Source organism: Salvia splendens, chromosome 11 (assembly GCF_004379255.2).
Source record: "Salvia splendens isolate huo1 chromosome 11, SspV2, whole genome shotgun sequence".
NCBI lineage: Eukaryota > Viridiplantae > Streptophyta > Magnoliopsida > Lamiales > Lamiaceae > Salvia > Salvia splendens.
The window spans coordinates 33,216,938-33,236,620 of NC_056042.1; the positions used below are offsets into that span (position 1 = coordinate 33,216,938).

At 43.2% G+C, this 19,683-nt stretch overlaps 1 protein-coding gene and 1 pseudogene across 1 annotated transcript; one reads left to right on the forward strand and one right to left on the reverse strand.

Moving 5' to 3' along the window:
• Positions 1–4,074: 4,074 nt before the first annotated feature.
• Positions 4,075–6,586, reverse strand: LOC121754021 (peptide methionine sulfoxide reductase B5-like). Its single transcript, XM_042149347.1, has 3 exons — positions 6,154–6,586; positions 4,491–4,647; positions 4,075–4,408 (listed from the first exon to the last, which is right to left on the reverse strand). Exons 1-3 carry the CDS (start codon positions 6,444–6,446, stop codon positions 4,244–4,246), a joined length of 615 nt encoding a protein of 204 aa, XP_042005281.1. The 5' UTR covers positions 6,447–6,586; the 3' UTR covers positions 4,075–4,243.
• A 996-nt stretch (positions 6,587–7,582) lies between these two features.
• On the forward strand, positions 7,583–19,202 carry LOC121754844 (annotated as a pseudogene).
• Positions 19,203–19,683: the final 481 nt, after the last annotated feature.

Sequence of the window (19,683 nt, forward strand, 5' to 3'; positions counted from 1 at the left end):
ATTGTTATGTGATTACGTGGCATTTCGTGTTTCTTAATTTGGTGTTTTAAGCTTTAACAATCAAATATTTTTAAATTACAAACAATTTCTAAATAATAAATTTAATATTAAGTTACTGCATGCTCAACAAAAGCATAGAAATATGGTTGACGCACAATTAAAATATAAGGGAACTAAAAAATAGTACCCAGAAAAAGAGTCTTCTTAAGAAAATTCACATTTAGGCACTTTTGACGGTGAAAAATCACAATTAAAATATTTCTTTTGACCATTTTTCTCTTAAGGCCATATTAAGTCTATCATTTCACATTTTCTTATTTAAAAATATTTATATGTACATACTAAAAGATAAGAAGATCTCATCTCAAATAAATTATATATTTCACCCCACCTTTAAAATCTTCTCATAAAACCCCCTCACAAAAAATTCAGCATTATATATTTTTTCCGGCAATGCACGACTTATTTATTTCAGTGATTTTTTCTCTACTAATTTTCGAGCTTCTACATTTGTGTCTCTTTCATTCGTGTGTTTCTCATTTTTTTTCTTGTGTGAATAGTTATATTTTCTTCATTGTTTCATATAGCTCTGCTTATTTTAATGGGACAGGGGGAACGTGTATGATATGCAGTGTACAGACTTGGTGCGTCGTTGTGTGCAGAAAGCATGAGCACGTGCATATCTATATGAAGATCCTCGTATCTTTATTAATTGGTTAATTAGTGATTTGTCATATTTTTTCATATATGTTTATGATATTTTCTTGTTCTTTAAGTTATGGTATTTCGCATTATAAATAGGTGTCATTGTTATTCCTTTCAATGAACGAACGAATGAATTTATGAATGTACTTTTCTTTCTATTTTATTTTACGCACTTTGTTTAAGCTTGAGTTGTCGACGGGATTCCGCCTCCCGGGACTTCTCTTTTATCTTGTTTATCGTCTCCGGCATCGTGATAAGGGAAATACCCTTATTAGCATGCCTCCCTATTTATAGGGTCAGACCATCGCAAGAGAATTATTGGAATCAATGACACCATTATGACTAATGGGCGACTGCTAGTTATAGACGTTGTAAATGTCTCTCATACTCAATGAATCTAGACATCTAAGAGAGTTTTCGATGTATCTGGACTTATATTAGTACACGGGAAATGGAATGTCTCCCCACATCTCCCGGTGATATTCTCCCATGTCTCCCGGGGGATGGATGTTTCCTAGGGGACCAACGGGAACTGTCACTAGGAAACGCCCTTGTGACAGCCGGGATACATCCCGTGGGACGACGGGAGAAACCTCTGACCAACGCCCTAAGGGGACAACAGGATATGTCCCGGGAACTCCCCCGCCATTGGTTGTTCTTAGACCAAGGCGAACGATCATTCTCATAAACCATTTTCCAAGATCCAAGTTCAAGGCGCCCAATGCACGGGGACGGGCCACGATCCCACGACATCTGACATGAGATGGCTGCAATGGCACACACATGTGAACTTCACAACCCGTCACATGACTCAATCTTATTCTTTCATATTTAAATGGCAAACTTGAGTTCATTATTTCTCACTAACCGGGAATCGATTTATAAAGAATAAATATACAATGATCATTTACTCAGAATGTAGATCAATTCTAGATTATTTAATTTCACAAAATTACATCTTACGCCTGAGCCTGAGCCTGTGCGACCCTCCCCTTCTGACGCTCCTCCCACCATTCTGGATACCCCAATCTTTTAAAGCAAGTGTCTCATGTGTGTTTTTTGTTTTCCACAGTGGGAATACCACAATCTTGATGTGTCGGGGCGGTTTCCCGGCCGGCTAGTGGCGGCGGGGGTGAGACGATGGTCCATTCCGGTGTGGCTGGCGATTGCTCTGTGCGGTGAACCCATGCCCGATCTCCCTAAGTGATGAATCGGCGTTACCGCCGTCGGTGTCTATGGTGGGTGCAGCGGACGTCGGTGGCATGATTCAACGTCGAGCCGCCTCCGTCTTCACCCACCCGTAGGCTGTCGCTACTGATGGGTATGGCTCATCTTTCAAGATTTCTCGCCGGATTGAGTCGTACTCCTGATTCAGTCTTGTTAGGAACTTGATTAGCCTCTTCTCGCTCGAATGCACCCTGTACTGACCAACTCCCTTGTCGCAGCAAGTCACGGGCTGCTTCTGGCAGTGGTCAATATCCACCCATAGCCCGTGGAGTTTCAAGTAATATGTCTCTAAGTCGAGATTTCTTTGTCTAATTGCGATTACTTTTTTTTCAGATCGTGGATGAGGTATTTGTCCGCCTTGTTCTTAAAGGTCACGGTGAGGCTGTCCCACAACGCCTTTGATGTTTGGTGGTGGGTAAATTCTGAGATGATGTCGTTCTCGATGTTGTCGATGATCCACGAGAACACCACTAGGTCGTTCTTTTCCCATTCATTGAACCCTCTGCTCCTGGTTCTGGGGGGTTGTTTCTGATGTAGGAGTACGCCCCTCAGCCTCCGATATTCACCTTGATCAGTCAAGACCATAAGGGGTAGTTCTTCTCATTCAATTTGAATGCTATGGTGATGCTCTTGTTGTTCTTTAAGCTTTTCGTCTGTTCTTGATTGGGTTTTGTATCTTCCACTATGTCTGACATGTTTTTAGTGTAGGATTTGGTTTTTCTGGACTAATTTTGGCTAAAAGCAGGTCGGGTATTAGTATATATTGGCTATGATGAAATTTTTCTAAGCCAGGATCTTACTGCTATGAGGCCATGTTAGAAATCGGTAGAATGATTCTTTCTTATTCACTGAAAAATGTACAAGGATTGTAGAGCTTATATAGACTAGGCTATCTCTATACATGGTAAACCTAATTTACATTTATTTGCATTCTGTCTATGGTATGAATTGATTCCATATCAATCGTGTATATCATGCTTCTGATCTCGTGTGAGTTCTTTCCAACACTGAGCATCTCCAATAGATCCCCTAACCTAAGATGAACATAACGTATAACATAAAGTGTTAATTGTTTTGACGGGACTCATCTGGAAAAGAAGATAGATCCCTAGTTCTGTGAAAAACTGAAAATCTCCACTACCGGTGAAACTTGGCCACGTGAATTTTTTTCCACCAATCTTCTTTCTAATCTCCTTTCATATAGAGTTATATTGGTCAGATTAGGGATTCGTGGAGGTTGGACTTTGGCCAAAACTGTTGGTCTTTACTAATTAAATTGAGCCTAATTTAATACATGCCGAACAGAATATTATTATCCGTCACTACAATAATTTAACAATCCTACATGTTTGAGTCAAAAAATTGTATGAAAAGATACAAAATAAGAATCATACACACCCCCATCCAAAAAAAATAGTCTCATTTGTGGACGACACGAGTTTTAATGAGAAATTGGTAAAGTAAGAGAGATGGGAGAAAAAGTAGGTAAAGAAAAAGTAGGGGAGAAAAAGTGGATAAAGTATGAAAGTAGAACTTTCAATTTTTAGAAATGTGACTATTTTTTGTAGACATACCAAAATGGCAAATGAAACTATTTTTCGTGGAGGGAGGGAGTAACATGGTTAGATATGTGCGTACACACATGAAACCACTTCCAGCGTGTGTCAATGCATTTCCTCAAACCCACAAATTTATGATCCACAAAGCCATTACATTTTTGGAGGAGACTAAAAAGCCTCCCAAACATGTTCTTGTCCATCTTAAGTTATCAACACAAGATCTACCGATAACACCAACCATCCTATTCCGGTCGGGTGCTTCATCTTTGGCGTAAGGAAGCGCTCTATATAAGTTTTAGGTGGTGTTTTTTTGTATCTAAGTTTTGAAGTGGTATATGAAATATTGCTTCATATTAGAAAAACATTGCACATTACTTACCATAGCACTAGCATGTTTTTTGTTTCATGTTGTTTTTTGGAGGACCATTAGTTGCTTCTAACAAGTGAGAAACCGTTAGTAGTTTTTTTATATACTATGGTTCTTTCATTCTTTGCTTGTTTTTCTTTTTAGGTGCATTGATTTTTATGCTCATATCCAAATTAATTTGGAAGTTGAATTTTAGGCATTAATTGTCATGACAACTTTTTCACAAACTCAATCAAATATAATCCAGTGACTCAGGGGAATAATTGTGGAGCAACTACAGCTTATTGAATACACCAATTGATAGTGATGATAAAGAAGTTCTATTACAGTGCAATACACACAACAATATTATCACATTCAAATTGGAGACAGGAGCTCGTACACATCACTGCGAAGACTCGGAATTTCCTGGAGTGAACTTGAGCGATACGCTGTTAACGCAATGGCGTTCATCCGTGGGTGTACGGAAACCTTCTCCTTTGAAGACGTGGCCAAGGTGTCCACCACAGGCTGCACACGTGATCTCTATCCTCCGTCCATCAGGATCAGGCTGCACACGGCGCCCTGTCTGTGAGATATACCGGCTACCACTCCAAGATTGCACAGGAGCACCAAGGAGAAAGAGAACTTACAGTTCGGTTTATGGCCCCAGGGAGTCCCTCATAGAAGGCAGGCCAACCGCAGGGGGAGTTGAATTTGGTTGTCGACTTGTAGAGGGGAGTTCCACATCCTGCACATTCGTATATGCCCTCCGCAAATAACTTGTCATATTTACCAGTACCAGGAAACCTGGTCGTACAGAGTGATTAAGCATATCTCATAGAAGAGTAAATAAACAACAATGTATAATATACACACCTTCTGCTCTGTAATGTATAACAATATACAAACTCAAGGTATTATGATTTCTACAGATGAGGAATTATTGCAACTACGGATCCAAGAAGACAAAGTTAAGTATAAATCATAGAACAGTGAATAAACGACAATGTATACTAAACACGCCTTCTGCCTCCATAACGTAGAAGTATAACACCACATAAACTCAAGATATCATGATTTCTAAGAGACAGGTGAATTATTGCAACTATGGATCAGAGAAGAAGACCAATAATTATTGGTGAGGAAGGCAGAAGAGCTCAGTAAATTAGTAATATCATATTGAAAACATATGAAAGCAGAATCAGCAGCAGCAAGCAACTGACGGTGGACAAAGAGGCGATAGGACAAGTGGTTTACATTAGGAGGCACTTCCAAAGAAAATTGGGAACCAAAAACAGCTCCCGACAACTTAAAATTATGAAAAAAATACAGTGCATAGTTCTATATCTGTGTAATCTCACAATAGTCTGAAAGTAATCCTTGCAATGAAGTGGCAACTAAAGCTCTATGTTACATGGGGAAGTATTGCAACTATGGATCCGAGAAGAAGACCAAGACTATTGGTGAGAAAGACAGAAGAGCTTCGTAAATTAGTAGTAATAAATACCATATTGAAAACATATGAAAGCAGAAGCAGCGAGTGAGGGTGGAACGGTGGACATAGAGGTGATTAGTACATGTGTTTTACATTAGTAAGCGCTTGCAGAGAAAAGTGGGCACCAAAAACAGCTTCGGCAACTTACAATTACGAAGAAAACAGAGTATATAGCTCTATGTTATATGGGAGAGAGTGGCAACTATAGCTCTATGTTATATGGGAGAGAGTTTACTAGCCTTGAAAATGAAGTGGCAACTAAAGCTCTATGTTATTAACGCGGATGACGACAGCAGTATCAAGCGAAAGTAAATTCTGATAGAACGAAAATTGTCACAAAGCTCAACCAGAGTATAGGTAGGGATGCTCGGTCTCTCAGTTGAAAAAAATCTATATCTTATCTTCTATAATTATGTACTCCTATAACAGTAAGTAAGAATTCAGCAGTGATTTCTGCTGTTTATACAAACAATTATTCGCAATTGCATCACATTGGCATTCAAGATTTCAGCTAGATCATCTCCAGCAAGAAACATTCCTCAATCTCAATATGCTATCTCACAATTTGTGATATTTAGTGTATTTAACACAGAAATGTTAATGGAAATGCAAACCCTAGGCACTTCAAGAACTAAAATCTCTCACTATAACCCCACAGCAAAAATTGCTTGAAACAAGCTAGAAATAACTGATTAACTCATCAATATCTAGAAGAATCAGAACACCTGCATGAATAATCTCCACGATTAACCCCTTGAATTTCATAATTCCAATGAAAAAAAAACAAATTGCAAAATTGGGGATAAAATGAAACGTACTCGGTGCCCTTGAGGCGTAGAATGCGAAACTGCTCCGGCGAGAGGATCGCGCGCCACTCCTCCTCCGATTTCTGCACTGAATCAGTGGCAGCCATGGCCACAACTCCGCTTCGGAAACCCTTCTTCCCCCGATTAAGATTCAACCAAGGAAGGCCACCGGAAAAATAGGTGTTATATCGAATGATTTGAAGAATTGGAGAATTGGGGAAGCGATTGATTGGGTTGGGATTGAGCGCTGGGGAGCTGACACTGAACGTTCTAGAAGCCGCGAGAGGTGAAATTTTCATTATCATTTTGATATTTAATTACATTAATCGACCCGTTTTCAACCCTTTTTCTTGTATATGTGTGTGATTCAATGCCCATTCCGCCAATGCATAGTAATCTGTGGCGGAGGGCAACCAACGAAATGCAAGGGGGAATTTGCCACGTTGTGTTTGGCTCTAGGGTGTTCAAAATCTTCATTGGGATAAGAATATCTGCAATACGGACGGATGTCCCGACAGACATCCCAACGGACATCGCAAAACACCTTCTGCCCGTCATAAGGATATCACACTGCACTGCCACGCCATAAGGACATCTCACTGCACAATAGCGGACATCCCCAAGGACATCCCGACGAACATCCACAATAATCAAAATTCACAAATATGCAATTTCACATAATTAAAATTTCGACACGGATACGAGAAAAATGCAATCATTTTATTTCAAAAATAAAGCATACATATTTAAATTAAAAAAATACATGGTTCACAAAAAAACCATCCCAAACCAAAAAACGATTCAAACAAAGTATATGTTATGTCTTGAATCTGTATAGTTTGCCGCTAGCCGAACGGGGTATGGTACGTTTTTGTTTTATACCTTCATTTTCGACGATAATACATGCGTCAGAGTTTTTAAATAAATCGTATATATAGAGTTTGCAACGAGCGATATATATAGAGTTTTATAAAAAATCATAAATTCGGACGTCCCGCGGAAACCGACGGACGACCTCTCGTCCGTCGTTTTTGATGCAATAGCGGACGTCCGCCCTGACGTCCGCTATTGCGGATGCTCTAATGGATTATTGGATGTAAAATTTTGGAAGGTCATAAGACCAATTCAGTAGATAAGACTCGTGCAGTCGTATACATTAAAGAACATAGTATCCTCTCCGTCCACAAATAAGAGTCTCGTTTTTTCCATTTTAGTCCATTCACAAATAAGAGTCCTGATTCATTTTTACCATAAATAATATTAGGGTCTCATATTCCACTAACTCATTTCACTCATATTTCATTTAAAACTAATATAAATAAGTGAGACACATATTCCACTAACTTTTTTTCACTCAATCAAATCCTCTTTTTTGCATCACAATAGGTATTCTCTTGAATCAACCAGGAAAGTTTCTACGAGTGTAAATTTTAACTGAGTAATGTCTGACATTGTCTATCTCGTTCTGCAGATAAGTTCAGTGCCAGTTTCGGAGCTGTTTCAGCACAGAGTTTTGCTATACAACTGATGGGATACGAACTAAACAACTAAACAATAATTGCGAGCCCAATAGCAGCGACGGCCCATCAGCCCAAAACCCAAGAAAGAGTATCAGTTCGGCACAACCAAAGAGTTCGGTCACAGCCTATAGCTCGGTAAAAGCCGACCAATCGAGCTCAACTCTCAGATCGGCAAAAGCTGATCGGCAAAGTTCAGCAGTTCGGTCTCAGTATTCGACCGAACAAGGAGATAGTGGACCCATGCAGGATCTCCACGACCTCCATTACACCCACGATCTATTTAGTGGTATTAAGCAGTTATCAACCCCACTACCAGGGCTGCAAACCACGATCTTAGTTCGAATGTATAAATAGAACTTAGATCAGATAGACAGGGTTAAGTTCTCTAGATCCAGAATCTCATATAGCAAATCAGTATTGTAATCTGTAAGCGAGACCAAGCAATACAAATTTGCCCTCTCTTCTTCCCGTGGACGTAGATTTACCTCAGTAAATCGAACCACGTAATTTTCCGTGTTGTGATCGTTAATTACTTGCATTTATTCCCATCAAAAATTCGCCACATCATCACTGGCGCCGTCTGTGGGAATCGACAGAAAACCAAAACTGTGATAAAAGCGAGTTTTTGATCCTCTTCCACCAAAAATGCATACCAGATCACATAATACCCATACTTCCGTCCGTGATGAACGTGAGGAAGCTAGTCCAGCCCGTAGGTCTGGAAAACAGCCTCGGGAGAAATCTGCCTCCAGTTCTCACGGTGAAAGAACAAACCACTCAAAAAGTCATCGCACCGAGCCTCCCCAGCAGCTCGCTTTGAATGAGGCTGTCAAGTTGTTCTTGGCTGAGAAGCAGGATGAGTTCTTAACATTCCTGCAAAAGAGCCAGAAGCCGGAGAAGAAAACGGTGGATTCTCCCTCCCCCTCCAGACATGAAAGTCACTACCGCAGTAGTGTCGTATCTTCCAGGAGAAAGAATCCTCACCACCGATATGTTCCTTCTCCTCCTTGTTACCGAAATCACAGGAGAACTCCATCTCCACCATACCGTAGAGATGTCGGATTCGCTATGTATGGAGCGCTGAAGACTCCATTTTCGGATGATATCACCAGAACTCCGTTGCCACAGAATTACCGAACTCCGTCAGTGACTTATGACGGGTTAGTGGATCCTCATGATTTCCTGGGACGCTATCAGTATAATATGGCGAACCAAGGTCTCAATGAGGTTCACATGTGTAAGCTGTTTCCCGAGCTGCTCATCGGGAACGCAAGAAGGTGGTTTGATAGCCTCCCTCAAGGCAGCATTAGATCTTACAGAGATCTAATGGATGCTTTTCATAGGAGGTTCTTCCAGAAAGCGGAAACCCGAATCACTTCGGCTCAGCTGCTTTCTATACGACAACGTCATGACGAAAAGATCAGCGACTTCATGACGAGATTCCACAAGGAATGCCTGCAGGTAGACAATCTCAATGATCTACTTGTCATTTCGGCGTTCCAAAATGGAATTCTGCCCGGAGCTCTCTACAGGAAGCTCGTTGAATGCAGCCCGCAAACAGCTTAAGAGATGTGGGGCATTGCGGACCAGTTCTCTCGTGCCGACGAGGCAGACCGTCGAAAACGGTCTTTAGACAGTTCGTCCCGAGGAGACCAGAGGAAGCCCGATCATAGCGATCAGGGACATCCTCCTCGCCGGACTCTCTTTGAAAGAATGCAAAGGGCACCGGTACAAGAAAGATTGGGACCACGTCTCGATCTTGAGAAGCCATCCGCTCAGTTCGTACCATTGAACAAGTCAAGAGCGGAAATTTTCGAACTGCACTATGACATGTTCGAAAAGCCAAAGCATATGATGAAATCGACCACGCGCCGAAGTCAGGATGCATATTGCTCTTTTCATCAAGGCCACGGTCACGATACCGAGGAGTGCCGAAGTTTGGCAGCAAGTATTGATGTCCTTGTGAAAACAGGGACGTTAAAAAAATACCAAAAAGAAGCTGCCGAAGAAGAACAAGAAGCAGAGCAGTGCGAACTGCGCTCCTCAGGATCCTAAAAGGCAACAGGATCCCGAAGACAATGACGAGCCGCAATATGATGGAGTGATCCAGACTATTGACGCTCTCCCAGCCGGGAAGACTAAATCGTCTCTAAAATCAGAGCGCAGAGGCTTCAATCGAGAGGAGCCAACACATAAAAGGCTGAAGAAGGAGGAAGTAATTACATTTTCAGATGCAGATCCCGTCCCGGCCATTTCTCCTCATCAAGACGCTATTGTCATTCAAGCTGGAGTGGCAAACAAACTGATCCACAGAGTGTTTGTGGATACAGGAGCGTCGGTTAGCATTCTTTTTAAAGAATGTTTTGATAAACTGGAAGTGGATCCAGCTCGGCTCAGTCCGGCCCCAATTCCTCTGAAAAGTTTCGCCCAGGAGGACACCCGCCCTGAAGGTATTATCAGCCTTCCGATTACGGTAGGAAGAGCGCCTACTAGCTCCAGTACGGTGATCGAGTTTTTTGTGGTAAAAGCTCGATCCCCGTATAACATTATACTGGGAAGAGACTGGCTCAACACAGTTCGGGCCATTTGCTCTACTTATCACCTCACAATCAAGATCCCCACCAAAGGAGGGATAGCAGTCATCCGAGGTGATCAAAAGAGAGCAAAAGAATGTTTGCAGATTGCGCTTAAAAGTGCCGAACAATCAGATCGGCACCATCAAGCATAGCAATCACAGCAGCCGGAGTCAGAGGCAGGCGAAATGAACGAGGTCACACCGGAGCCGAACTCACGACCAGTTCAGTTATACGAAGACGATCCATCCAGAACGGTCAAGATCGGTTTCGCGGGAACACCTCTACTCCGGGAAAAGACCATCCAGCTCCTCAAAGAGTACAAAGATGTCTTTGCGTGGTCTCCGTTGGACATGACTGGAGTGTCTCCCGAGGTAATTACACATCGGTTAAATATTGATCCTTCAGTCCGGCCTATAAAACAGAAGCAAAGACTCTTTGCGGCAGAAAGAAATCAAGTCATCCATGACGAAGTCCGCCAATTACTGAAAGCGGATGTATTATTTGAAGTAAAATATCCTTCTTGGGTGGCCAATCCTGTGATGATCAAGAAAAAAGAAGGAGGATGGCGGATGTGCATAGATTTTACGGATCTAAATAAGCACTGTCCTAAAGATTGCTACCCCCTTCCCAACATAGATAAAAAAGTAGAAGCTCTGATAGGCTTCGAAATTTTCTGTTTTCTTGATTTGTATAAAGGATACCACCAAGTTTTAATGGATGAGAATGATGCTTCAAAAACGGCTTTCATTACTGACTTCGGTATTTTTGCTTATAAAAAGATGCCATTTGGTTTAAAGAATGCCGGAGCCACATATCAAAGGATGGTAGATAAGCTATTTCGGCACCTGATCGGAAAAGAGGTTGAAGTATATGTTGACGACATAGTTGTTAAAAGCAGAAGCACTTCGGAGTACGAAAACAATCTCAAATCCACTCTCGACGTGCTCAAAAAAGCCAACCTCAAACTCAATCCCCAAAAATGCACCTTTTTGGTAGATTCGGGAAAATTTCTGGGTTGTTGGGTTTCAAAGGAAGGACTCAAGGCAAATCCCCTAAAAGTTCAAGTTGTTCAGAACATGGTAATGCCGAAGTCAATACATGATGTGCAAAGGCTAACTGGATGTCTAGCCGCACTGAATAGATTCCTTTCCCAAGCAGCCGAAAAGCAAATGCCGTTCTTCAATGTTTTGAAGAAGGCACCAAAGTTTGAGTGGGGAGCCGAACAGAAAAAGGCTTTTGACGAACTCAAATGTTATTTAACCGAACTTCCTATTCTCTCTGCTCCAACAGATGCCAAAGTGATATTCTTATATTTAGCAGCATCAGATCAAACCATTAGCGCGGTGCTTGTACGAGAAGAAGGCCTAAAGCAGCGTCCTATCTACTTTACAAGCCGAGCATTAAGAGGTCCCGAAACAAGGTATCAACCTCTGGAAAAAATTGCTCTGGCATTAGTAAATGCAGCAAGGAGACTGCGGCCATATTTCTATGCTCACAAAGTATGCGTCTTAACCGATCTTCCACTTCGGCAAGTTTTGACTAAGCCCGAAGCATCAGGCAGAATTGCCAAGTGGGCCATAGAGTTGGGAGAACATTCAATAGAATATCTACCTCGGAAAGCCATCAAGGGACAAGCCTTGGCAGATTTTCTTGTAGAGGCAAAGTTCGATCAGGCAATCCCTATTATTGCCGAACAGAAAAATCCTACCAATGACGAACTAACACAGCCCCAGAAACCCGAAGTAGAGCCGCCGGACTGTTGGATTGGATTCGTAGATGGAGCTTCGAATAAGACAGGAAGTGGAGCTGGTATTCTACTTATCGCTCCCGACGGACACGAAGTAACTTATTCACTTCGGTTCTTATTCCCAACCACTAATAACGAAGCCGAATACGAAGCCCTTCTTGCCGGACTTCAGTTAGCGCAACATCTACTTGTCAAATCTCTCAAAATTCATTGTGATTCACAAGTCATAGTGAATCACATGCTGGGTACAAGTGAAGCCCGTGGTGAAAGGATGAAAAAATACTTGGACAAAGCGCAAAGTATTAGCCGAAATTTCTCTTATTTTCGGATAATCCACATTCCCAGAGCGGGAAATAGCCGAGCAGATACTTTAAGTAAGTTGGCCTCATATCCGAGCTCAAAGGTGGAGGAATTACCGCACAGAAGCATTGATGAAGCTGAAGTACACTCAGTAACCAGTTCACCGAACTGGATGACGCCAATATTAAAGTATCTAGATCAAGGACAACTGCCCGAGGATAAGAGAGAAGCAAGGAAAATCACATGCCGAGCACTTCGGTATGAACTTCATGAAGGAGTCATATATAGAAAGTCCTACCTTCAACCGTTATTGCGATGTGTAGGACCAGAAGAGACGGACTACATCCTTAGAGAAGTTCATGAAGGATCTTGCGGTAGCCACATCGGAGCTAGAGCATTAGCTAAAAAAGTTCTGAGATGGGGATATTATTGGCCAACTTTGGTACAAGAAGCAGTACAGCTAGTTAAGAAATGTACGAAATGCCAAATCCATGCAAATATCCCAAGGGCGCCGCAGACCGATCTATGTGCTATGCAAAGCCCTTGGCCTTTTATGCAATGGGGCATAGACATAGTAGGACCACTACCACAAGCTCCCCGGCAAATGAAATTCTTGATCGTTGCCGTGGATTACTTCACAAAGTGGGTGGAGGCTGAACCATTAGCTACGATAACGAGCTCAAAGGCATTAGATTTTGTCTGGAAGAACATAGTTTGCCGATTTGGCATACCCCATATCCTCATTTCGGATAATGGGACTCAGTTTACTGACAAAACATTCAAGAATTGGTGCCAAGAGTTGAATATTCAACAGCGGTTCACTTCGGTCTCTCACCCACAAGCAAACGGACAAACGGAAGTAACAAACCGTATTTTGGTGAAAGGATTAAAAGCTCGGTTAGAACAAGCCAAAGGACAATGGGTAGAAAATCTTCCTCAAGTCCTATGGTCTTACCGAACTACACCAAAAACCACCAACGGTGAAACTCCGTACAGTCTAGTGTACGGCACTGAAGCCGTAATTCCGGTTGAGATCGGCATACCCAGCCCCCGAACTCTTAATTTCTCAACAGAACTGAATGACGACGGACTGAGAGCCGAACTAGATCTTGCCGAGGAAAGAAGAGAATTGGCCTTCATAAAAGAAGCCAAGTACAAGGAGCAAGTAACCCGGTATTATAACCAAAGGGTGAAAAAGCTGCAGTTTCAAGTGGGAGATCTCGTATTGAGAAACAATGAAGTAAGCCGAGCAGAAAAGCTGGGCAAACTTGAACCCACATGGGAAGGTCCGTATCGGGTGTCAGAAGTCCTGGGAAAAGGGTCTTATAAATTAACCCACATGTCAGGAGAACAAGTACCCCGAACATGGCATATTTCCAACCTCAAGAAGTTTTATTTGTAAGAGACAAGGTCCGGTCAGTCTTGTGTCTAGTTCGGTCCTAGGGTTATGTGCTTTCTTATTTTTATTGTTCTTGTGTCTAGTTCGGTCCTAGGGTTATGTGCGTTTTGTCTCTTACAAATGTTACTGAGGTATATTGTTCCTTAAAGGCTGATCCCCTTCTTTTAGATCATGTATTAAAGACAATTGTGAGTCCAAGCTTCCAAGGAAGATACAAGATTCCACAATTCAGCTTAAGAAACAAGCAATTCGTCTGAAACGAACTGCAATAAGCCGAAAACCACTTCGGTTAACTAGGGAAAGTCCAATCCAAGCGATAAAACTCGCCAAATAAGGACACAAACTAAGTCCGGTCAAAGAAGAGTTTACTTCATAAGACCGAGGATGAGTACAGGGAAAGTCCAATCCAAGCGATAAAACTCGCCAAATAAGGACACTAACTAAGTCCGGTCAAAGAAGAGTTTACTTCATAAGACCGAGGACGAGTACAATAAATGAAATAAAAAAAATCGCTGAACTGTAAATACGCAGTGATAGAAGCGAAATTTCATTTACTGTCTTGTTGGGCATACAATTCCGCTGCCCTACGAGAATGCGTTACACCATTACAAAGGACTACTCTACTGTCTACGGTTGCTAAAGTTGAGCCACCTATCCAAAAAGTCCTCATGATGCTGAGTTTGGGCGTTCCGAGCAGTTGAAGAATCAGTAGGTGGACGAGATGCTCTGATCGACCTACCGCCTCTTCTCTGAGTCCGGGAAGTTCTAGCACCTCGGCGGCGAAGAGTCTCTTCACGAAGCATTCGCTGATCTTGCTCACTCATATTCACCACTCCTCTACGAACTTCAGGGCGTTCTTGTCTTGACGTTTCCGGTTGCTCCTGAGTCCGTTGATGACTTGGAGTACGTTCTTGTCTTGACGTTTCCGGTTGCTCCTGAGTCCGGTGCAGATTTGGAGTAGAAGTTTGAGTGAGTGGATCCGAGGTTTGAGTTGGAGCGTGAGCGTCTGTTAGCGGGAAACGGCTAAGGAATCTCTCGATCGCGGGACGCCGGGAAAGAATGATGTCGTACAGAGAAGCCAAGCGCCGCAATGATTTCACAACTTGTTGGCAAGCCGAGCTCTCCAGCACATTGTTCTTCCGGAGTACATGAAGCTCCTCCCACAGTTCATCAACTTGATTCTGAACTTCAGATATAGTCATTCCCCCGCGCCCGCAGATGAAATCTTCATATGCAGTCCTCTCAGCGATGACAGTATTCAGCTCGGCCTCCAGATCTTTCTTTATGGACTCTAAGTCCTTATTGTTGGACTCCAGCTCCACTAAACGAGCCAAGAGTTCGTCATACTTCATCTGGTCATCTATAGCTTTTTTCTCAGCTTCATTTAAAGCCGAAGAGTATAGCCGCTTCCAGTGAAGTACCTCCAGCTCCTTAGAGTAAAGAATACGAAGCAGCTATGTCAGTTCGGCATTTCAGTTTACCGAGCAGGCAGTAAACCACAATAGGAGTAAAAGAGATTAAGAAAAGCTATAAAGAAGACACGAGTGTAGAAAGGAGAATTTTTTCATTCAAAGAAAAAATTTACACAAGGAGGGCTTCAAGGCCATTTTACAAATAGAAAGAAACTAAACTAAGAGAAGGGAGACGAAATCATACTCCGCCAGTTTCGTCTCCGGCTTCTCTGTGGGTTTCAGCTTCTTTCTCCTTGTCTACCTCGGTCTCAGCCTCGGCCTCCCTACTCCCTCCCTCCTGCTCGGCGCCCCCATCGCCGGTCTGCTGATCCTCCTGCTCGGTCTCCCGGCCGGCCTCATTTTCCTGCTCACCCTCTTTGAAAATTGAAGCGGGTGAAACAGGCCCCAAGGAGGCAAAGATGGCCTCCATGTTCTCGTCACGGTCAGCCCGGCAATTACGGACTCGTTCAGCAGAAAGCAGGACCGATGAAGACGCAAGCTCCTCATGGAGCGGCAGACTCTGGAGGCGCGCTGCAATCTCTCGGCCATACAGCGGCAAAACGACTCCGGGTTCCTGCTCAGCGTTATCGGTCATCAATTTCAGCAGATCGCCGATAAGGGCCGAAAATTGATTGCTCAAAAAGAGTTTCTCCGTGTAAACACGGAGAGCCTCCCCCTGAGCAACCACGGCAGCAGCCTCCCTCTGTTTCGACTGCTCTCTCAGGATGATGAGCTGGTTTTTGGCACGCTGGGCTTCATCCTGAGCCGAGATCCTAGCGGCCCTTGCCTCCTCAAAGTCTGCCCGAGCCTGTTCGGCCTGGTGACGAGCAGCATTCAAATTCCTCTGCATCTCATCATAATCGCTGGACGCTTTAGAGAGTTCAACTGTGACGAGCTTGCAGAGCATATTGTTCCTCTGAAAATGGAAAAAGGAAAAAAGTCAACAGAGGGGCCACAAAAAATATAGGAAAGAAGCAAAACCAGAAAATCAAGAAGGAAATTCACCTCCACAAAGTCCTTTGGCCATAAAAAGGGCTCAGAGATATGTTCCGAAGTGGCCGCAACCGCTCCGGATCCACAACCCCCCAGGACAATGTCTCTCTGTGGCGCTTTTGGGGGTTTCTGAGTCTTCGCCTTCCCCTTTGCCGAAGTCGATTCCGGCTTTTTTGGATCCGAAGACTGACTCGAAGAGGTCTTCTGCCTCTTCGGATTCTTCTCGGCATCAGACGCCGAGCTGGTGGCTCTCTGTTTCTCCGGCTCCTTGGATTCGGAGGATTTGCGACCTAGCCTGCTTAGCATGTTCACTGCCAAAAAGCAAGAAAACAAAGTTAGTTTTCGCCGCTAAAGCAGTAAAGCATAAAAAAGAAATCCTCACCCTCAGTCTCTTCGTCCGAAGACGAGGAATCGAACACGAAGTCACCCTTGACGAGCTCAGATTCCGAATACTGTTTCCTAATCATGGGAATCTTATTGAGCTCGCCCTCGAGCTCGTCCAACGGTTCTACCCGAGGATGAGGAATTACGGACTTCGGCCCTCTCCAGGAAAAGTCCGGAGCCGCTGTCCTATTGTAAAAAAAGAAACGATTTTGCCACTTCGGCCATTTGGTTTTACAGAATGCTCTGAAGGGCTGTAAAGGGATCAAGTAAAACCAGGAACCCTTTCTCTTAAACTGAAAGAAATTAAGGATTGCCCTCAGAGACAGATCCTTTTCTAGTCTACGCAGCTCGGCAGCAAAGGCCGATAAGTGCCTCCAAGAATTTGGAGTCACCTGACCTAAAGGAAGTTGAAAAAAATCAAGAAGCTCTACAAAGGCAGGGGGAAGAGGGAAACGAAGCCCGCATTCTAAGCAAGCTTCGTAAACGGTGGCATAACCCTCCGGCGGCGAGTTAGCCCTATGAATGTCGTCGGGAATCACCACTAACCCCCCAGGAAGAAAATATTTTCCGTGTAAGGATATCACAGTATCCTTACTCAAAATGCTGTGAAAATATTCTACCGTCTTCTCCCCGGACCTTTTCCGGCCAGAAGACCCCTCACCCCCCTTCCTACCACTACCTGATTCAGAAACAGATTCAGAAGAAGAAGACATGATTCTTACTCTTTGATGGTCGAAAGTCTCTGAAGAAATTCTTGAAGAAGCGGAAGAAAATTTTACGAAAAAGAGAGAGAATACAGAAGAAATAATCGCAAAAGTATTCCAATGATGAAGAGAGGAAATATTTATCAGATTCGCAAAGGCATTTCAAATTCGTCGCACCGTTTCAAATCCCACTTTTTCTGGATTCTCTGGCCGGATTTGCTGTCGCATTTAATGCAGACACGTGCAGAGCACGTCCCCTGACGTCGGCCTCCCCCTTACACTTATCCAAAACGCCGAAATGATTCACTTCGCTTTTCGGGGGGGTGGTGATGGGATACGAACTAAACAACTAAACAATAATTGCGAGCCCAATAGCAGCGACGGCCCATCAGCCCAAAACCCAAGAAAGAGTATCAGTTCGGCACAACCAAAGAGTTCGGTCACAGCCTATAGCTCGGTAAAAGCCGACCAATCGAGCTCAACTCTCAGATCGGCAAAAGCTGATCGGCAAAGTTCAGCAGTTCGGTCTCAGTATTCGACCGAACAAGGAGATAGTGGACCCATGCAGGATCTCCACGACCTCCATTACACCCACGATCTATTTAGTGGTATTAAGCAGTTATCAACCCCACTACCAGGGCTGCAAACCACGATCTTAGTTCGAATGTATAAATAGGACTTAGATCAGATAGACAGGGTTAAGTTCTCTAGATCCAGAATCTCATATAGCAAATCAGTATTGTAATCTGTAAGCGAGACCAAGCAATACAAATTTGCCCTCTCTTCTTCCCGTGGACGTAGATTTACCTCAGTAAATCGAACCACGTAATTTTCCGTGTTGTGATCGTTAATTACTTGCATTTATTCCCATCAAAAATTCGCCACATCATCACACAACAAAGATGCCACGCGACATCTTTTGAAGTATCTGCAGGGCTCGATTCCTTGTTTTTTAGGTGAAGGTCAAATTCTTTCACAGGTGAAACAGGTTGTTAAAACAGGACAAGGGGTCCCTGGATTTGAACGTAAAATCAGTGGGCTATTCAAGCACGCAATTACTGTGGGAAAACGTGTTAGAACAGAAACCAGCATCTCTACTGGCTCAGTATCAGTAAGCTCGGCTGCTGTGGAGCTTGCTATGATGAAACTTCCTGAGTCTGCTCATGATTCGGCAAAAATGTTGGTTATCGGAGCTGGAAAGATGGGGAAGCTTGTGATACGACACCTAGCTGCAAAGGGATGTAGAAGGATAGTAGTTGTAAACAGAACAGAGGACAAGCTAAATTCGATTAGAGAGGAGCTCAAGAATGTTTAGATTGAATATAGGCCTTTGTCGCAATTATTGCCATCTGCTGGTGAAGCAGACGTCGTTTTCACGTGTACAGCTTCGGAAACACTTCTGTTTTCAAAAGAGCAAGTTCAGACACTACCCCTCGGGGGTCCAGAAGCTGGAGGCAAGAGGTTATTTGTCGACATTTCCGTTCCCAGAAACGTGGGATCATGCGTATCAGATGTTGAGAGCGTTCAAGTTTACAACGTGGATGACTTGGAGGAAGTAGTGGCTGCAAACAAGGAAGACGGGTTGATGAAAGCCATGGAAGCTCAGGCGATCATTGAGGAAGAAGTGAAACAATTCGAAGCATGGAAGGACTCTCTCGAGACTGTCCCAACCATCAAGAAGCTCAGGGCGTACGCAGAAAGAATCGGGGCCGCTGAGCTGGACAAGTGCTTGTCGAAGATGCGTGATGATCTACCAAAGAGTGAAAAGAAAGCTATATATGACCTGAGTGTAGGAATTGTGAACAAGCTCCTTCACGGTCCCATGCAGCACCTGCGATGTGATGGCACAGATAACCGCGGGCTGGATGAAATCCTGGAAAACATGCAGGCGCTTAACAGAATATTCAGTCTGGACACGGAGATATCCGTCCTGGAGCAGAAAGTACGGGCGAAAGTGAAACAACAGAACAAACAAGCAGCTTCTTGAGATCTCTGTATGCGATTCATTTGATTTTGGGGAGAGTACCTTCTCTCCATCGGCATTGAGTTTATCATTTTTGGAGGTGTCGTAACTTATGTATAGACCGGGACGAGGATGAGCAACGAGGATACAAGAGCAAGCCATTGAAATCGGGCTTAGCATTAAGAATAAGCATGAGAGAGGTTAGCCTTTTCTTATTGTGTTGATTGTATACACATGATGACTGCATATTTTTCTCACTAATTTGTGTTGATGCAATTCTTGTAAGCATATTTCTTATGGGAATTTGATTTTTCTCAAAGCATCTTCTTGTAAGCTATAGATATAGAGAGAGAGGCTTCTCAATTTGTTGTATCTGTTTGTTGCTTATGCAATATTTAAACATTATATATGGTGATGGTTGGACGAATTTTTGATGGTAATAAATGCAGGTAATGAATATAGATCACGACACAAGGAATTACGTGGTTCGATTTACTGAGGTAAA

Coding starts and splice junctions, on each gene's coding strand:
- LOC121754021 (XM_042149347.1), bottom strand. CDS start 6,446: ATGATAATGAAAATTTCACCTCTCGCGGCTTCTAGAACGTTCAGTGTC. Junction 4,648..6,153: donor CTACGCCTCAAGGGCACCGA/GTACGTTTCATT, acceptor CTGTACGACCAG/GTTTCCTGGTACTGGTAAAT. Junction 4,409..4,490: donor CTGGGGCCATAAACCGAACT/GTAAGTTCTCTT, acceptor CGCCGTGTGCAG/CCTGATCCTGATGGACGGAG.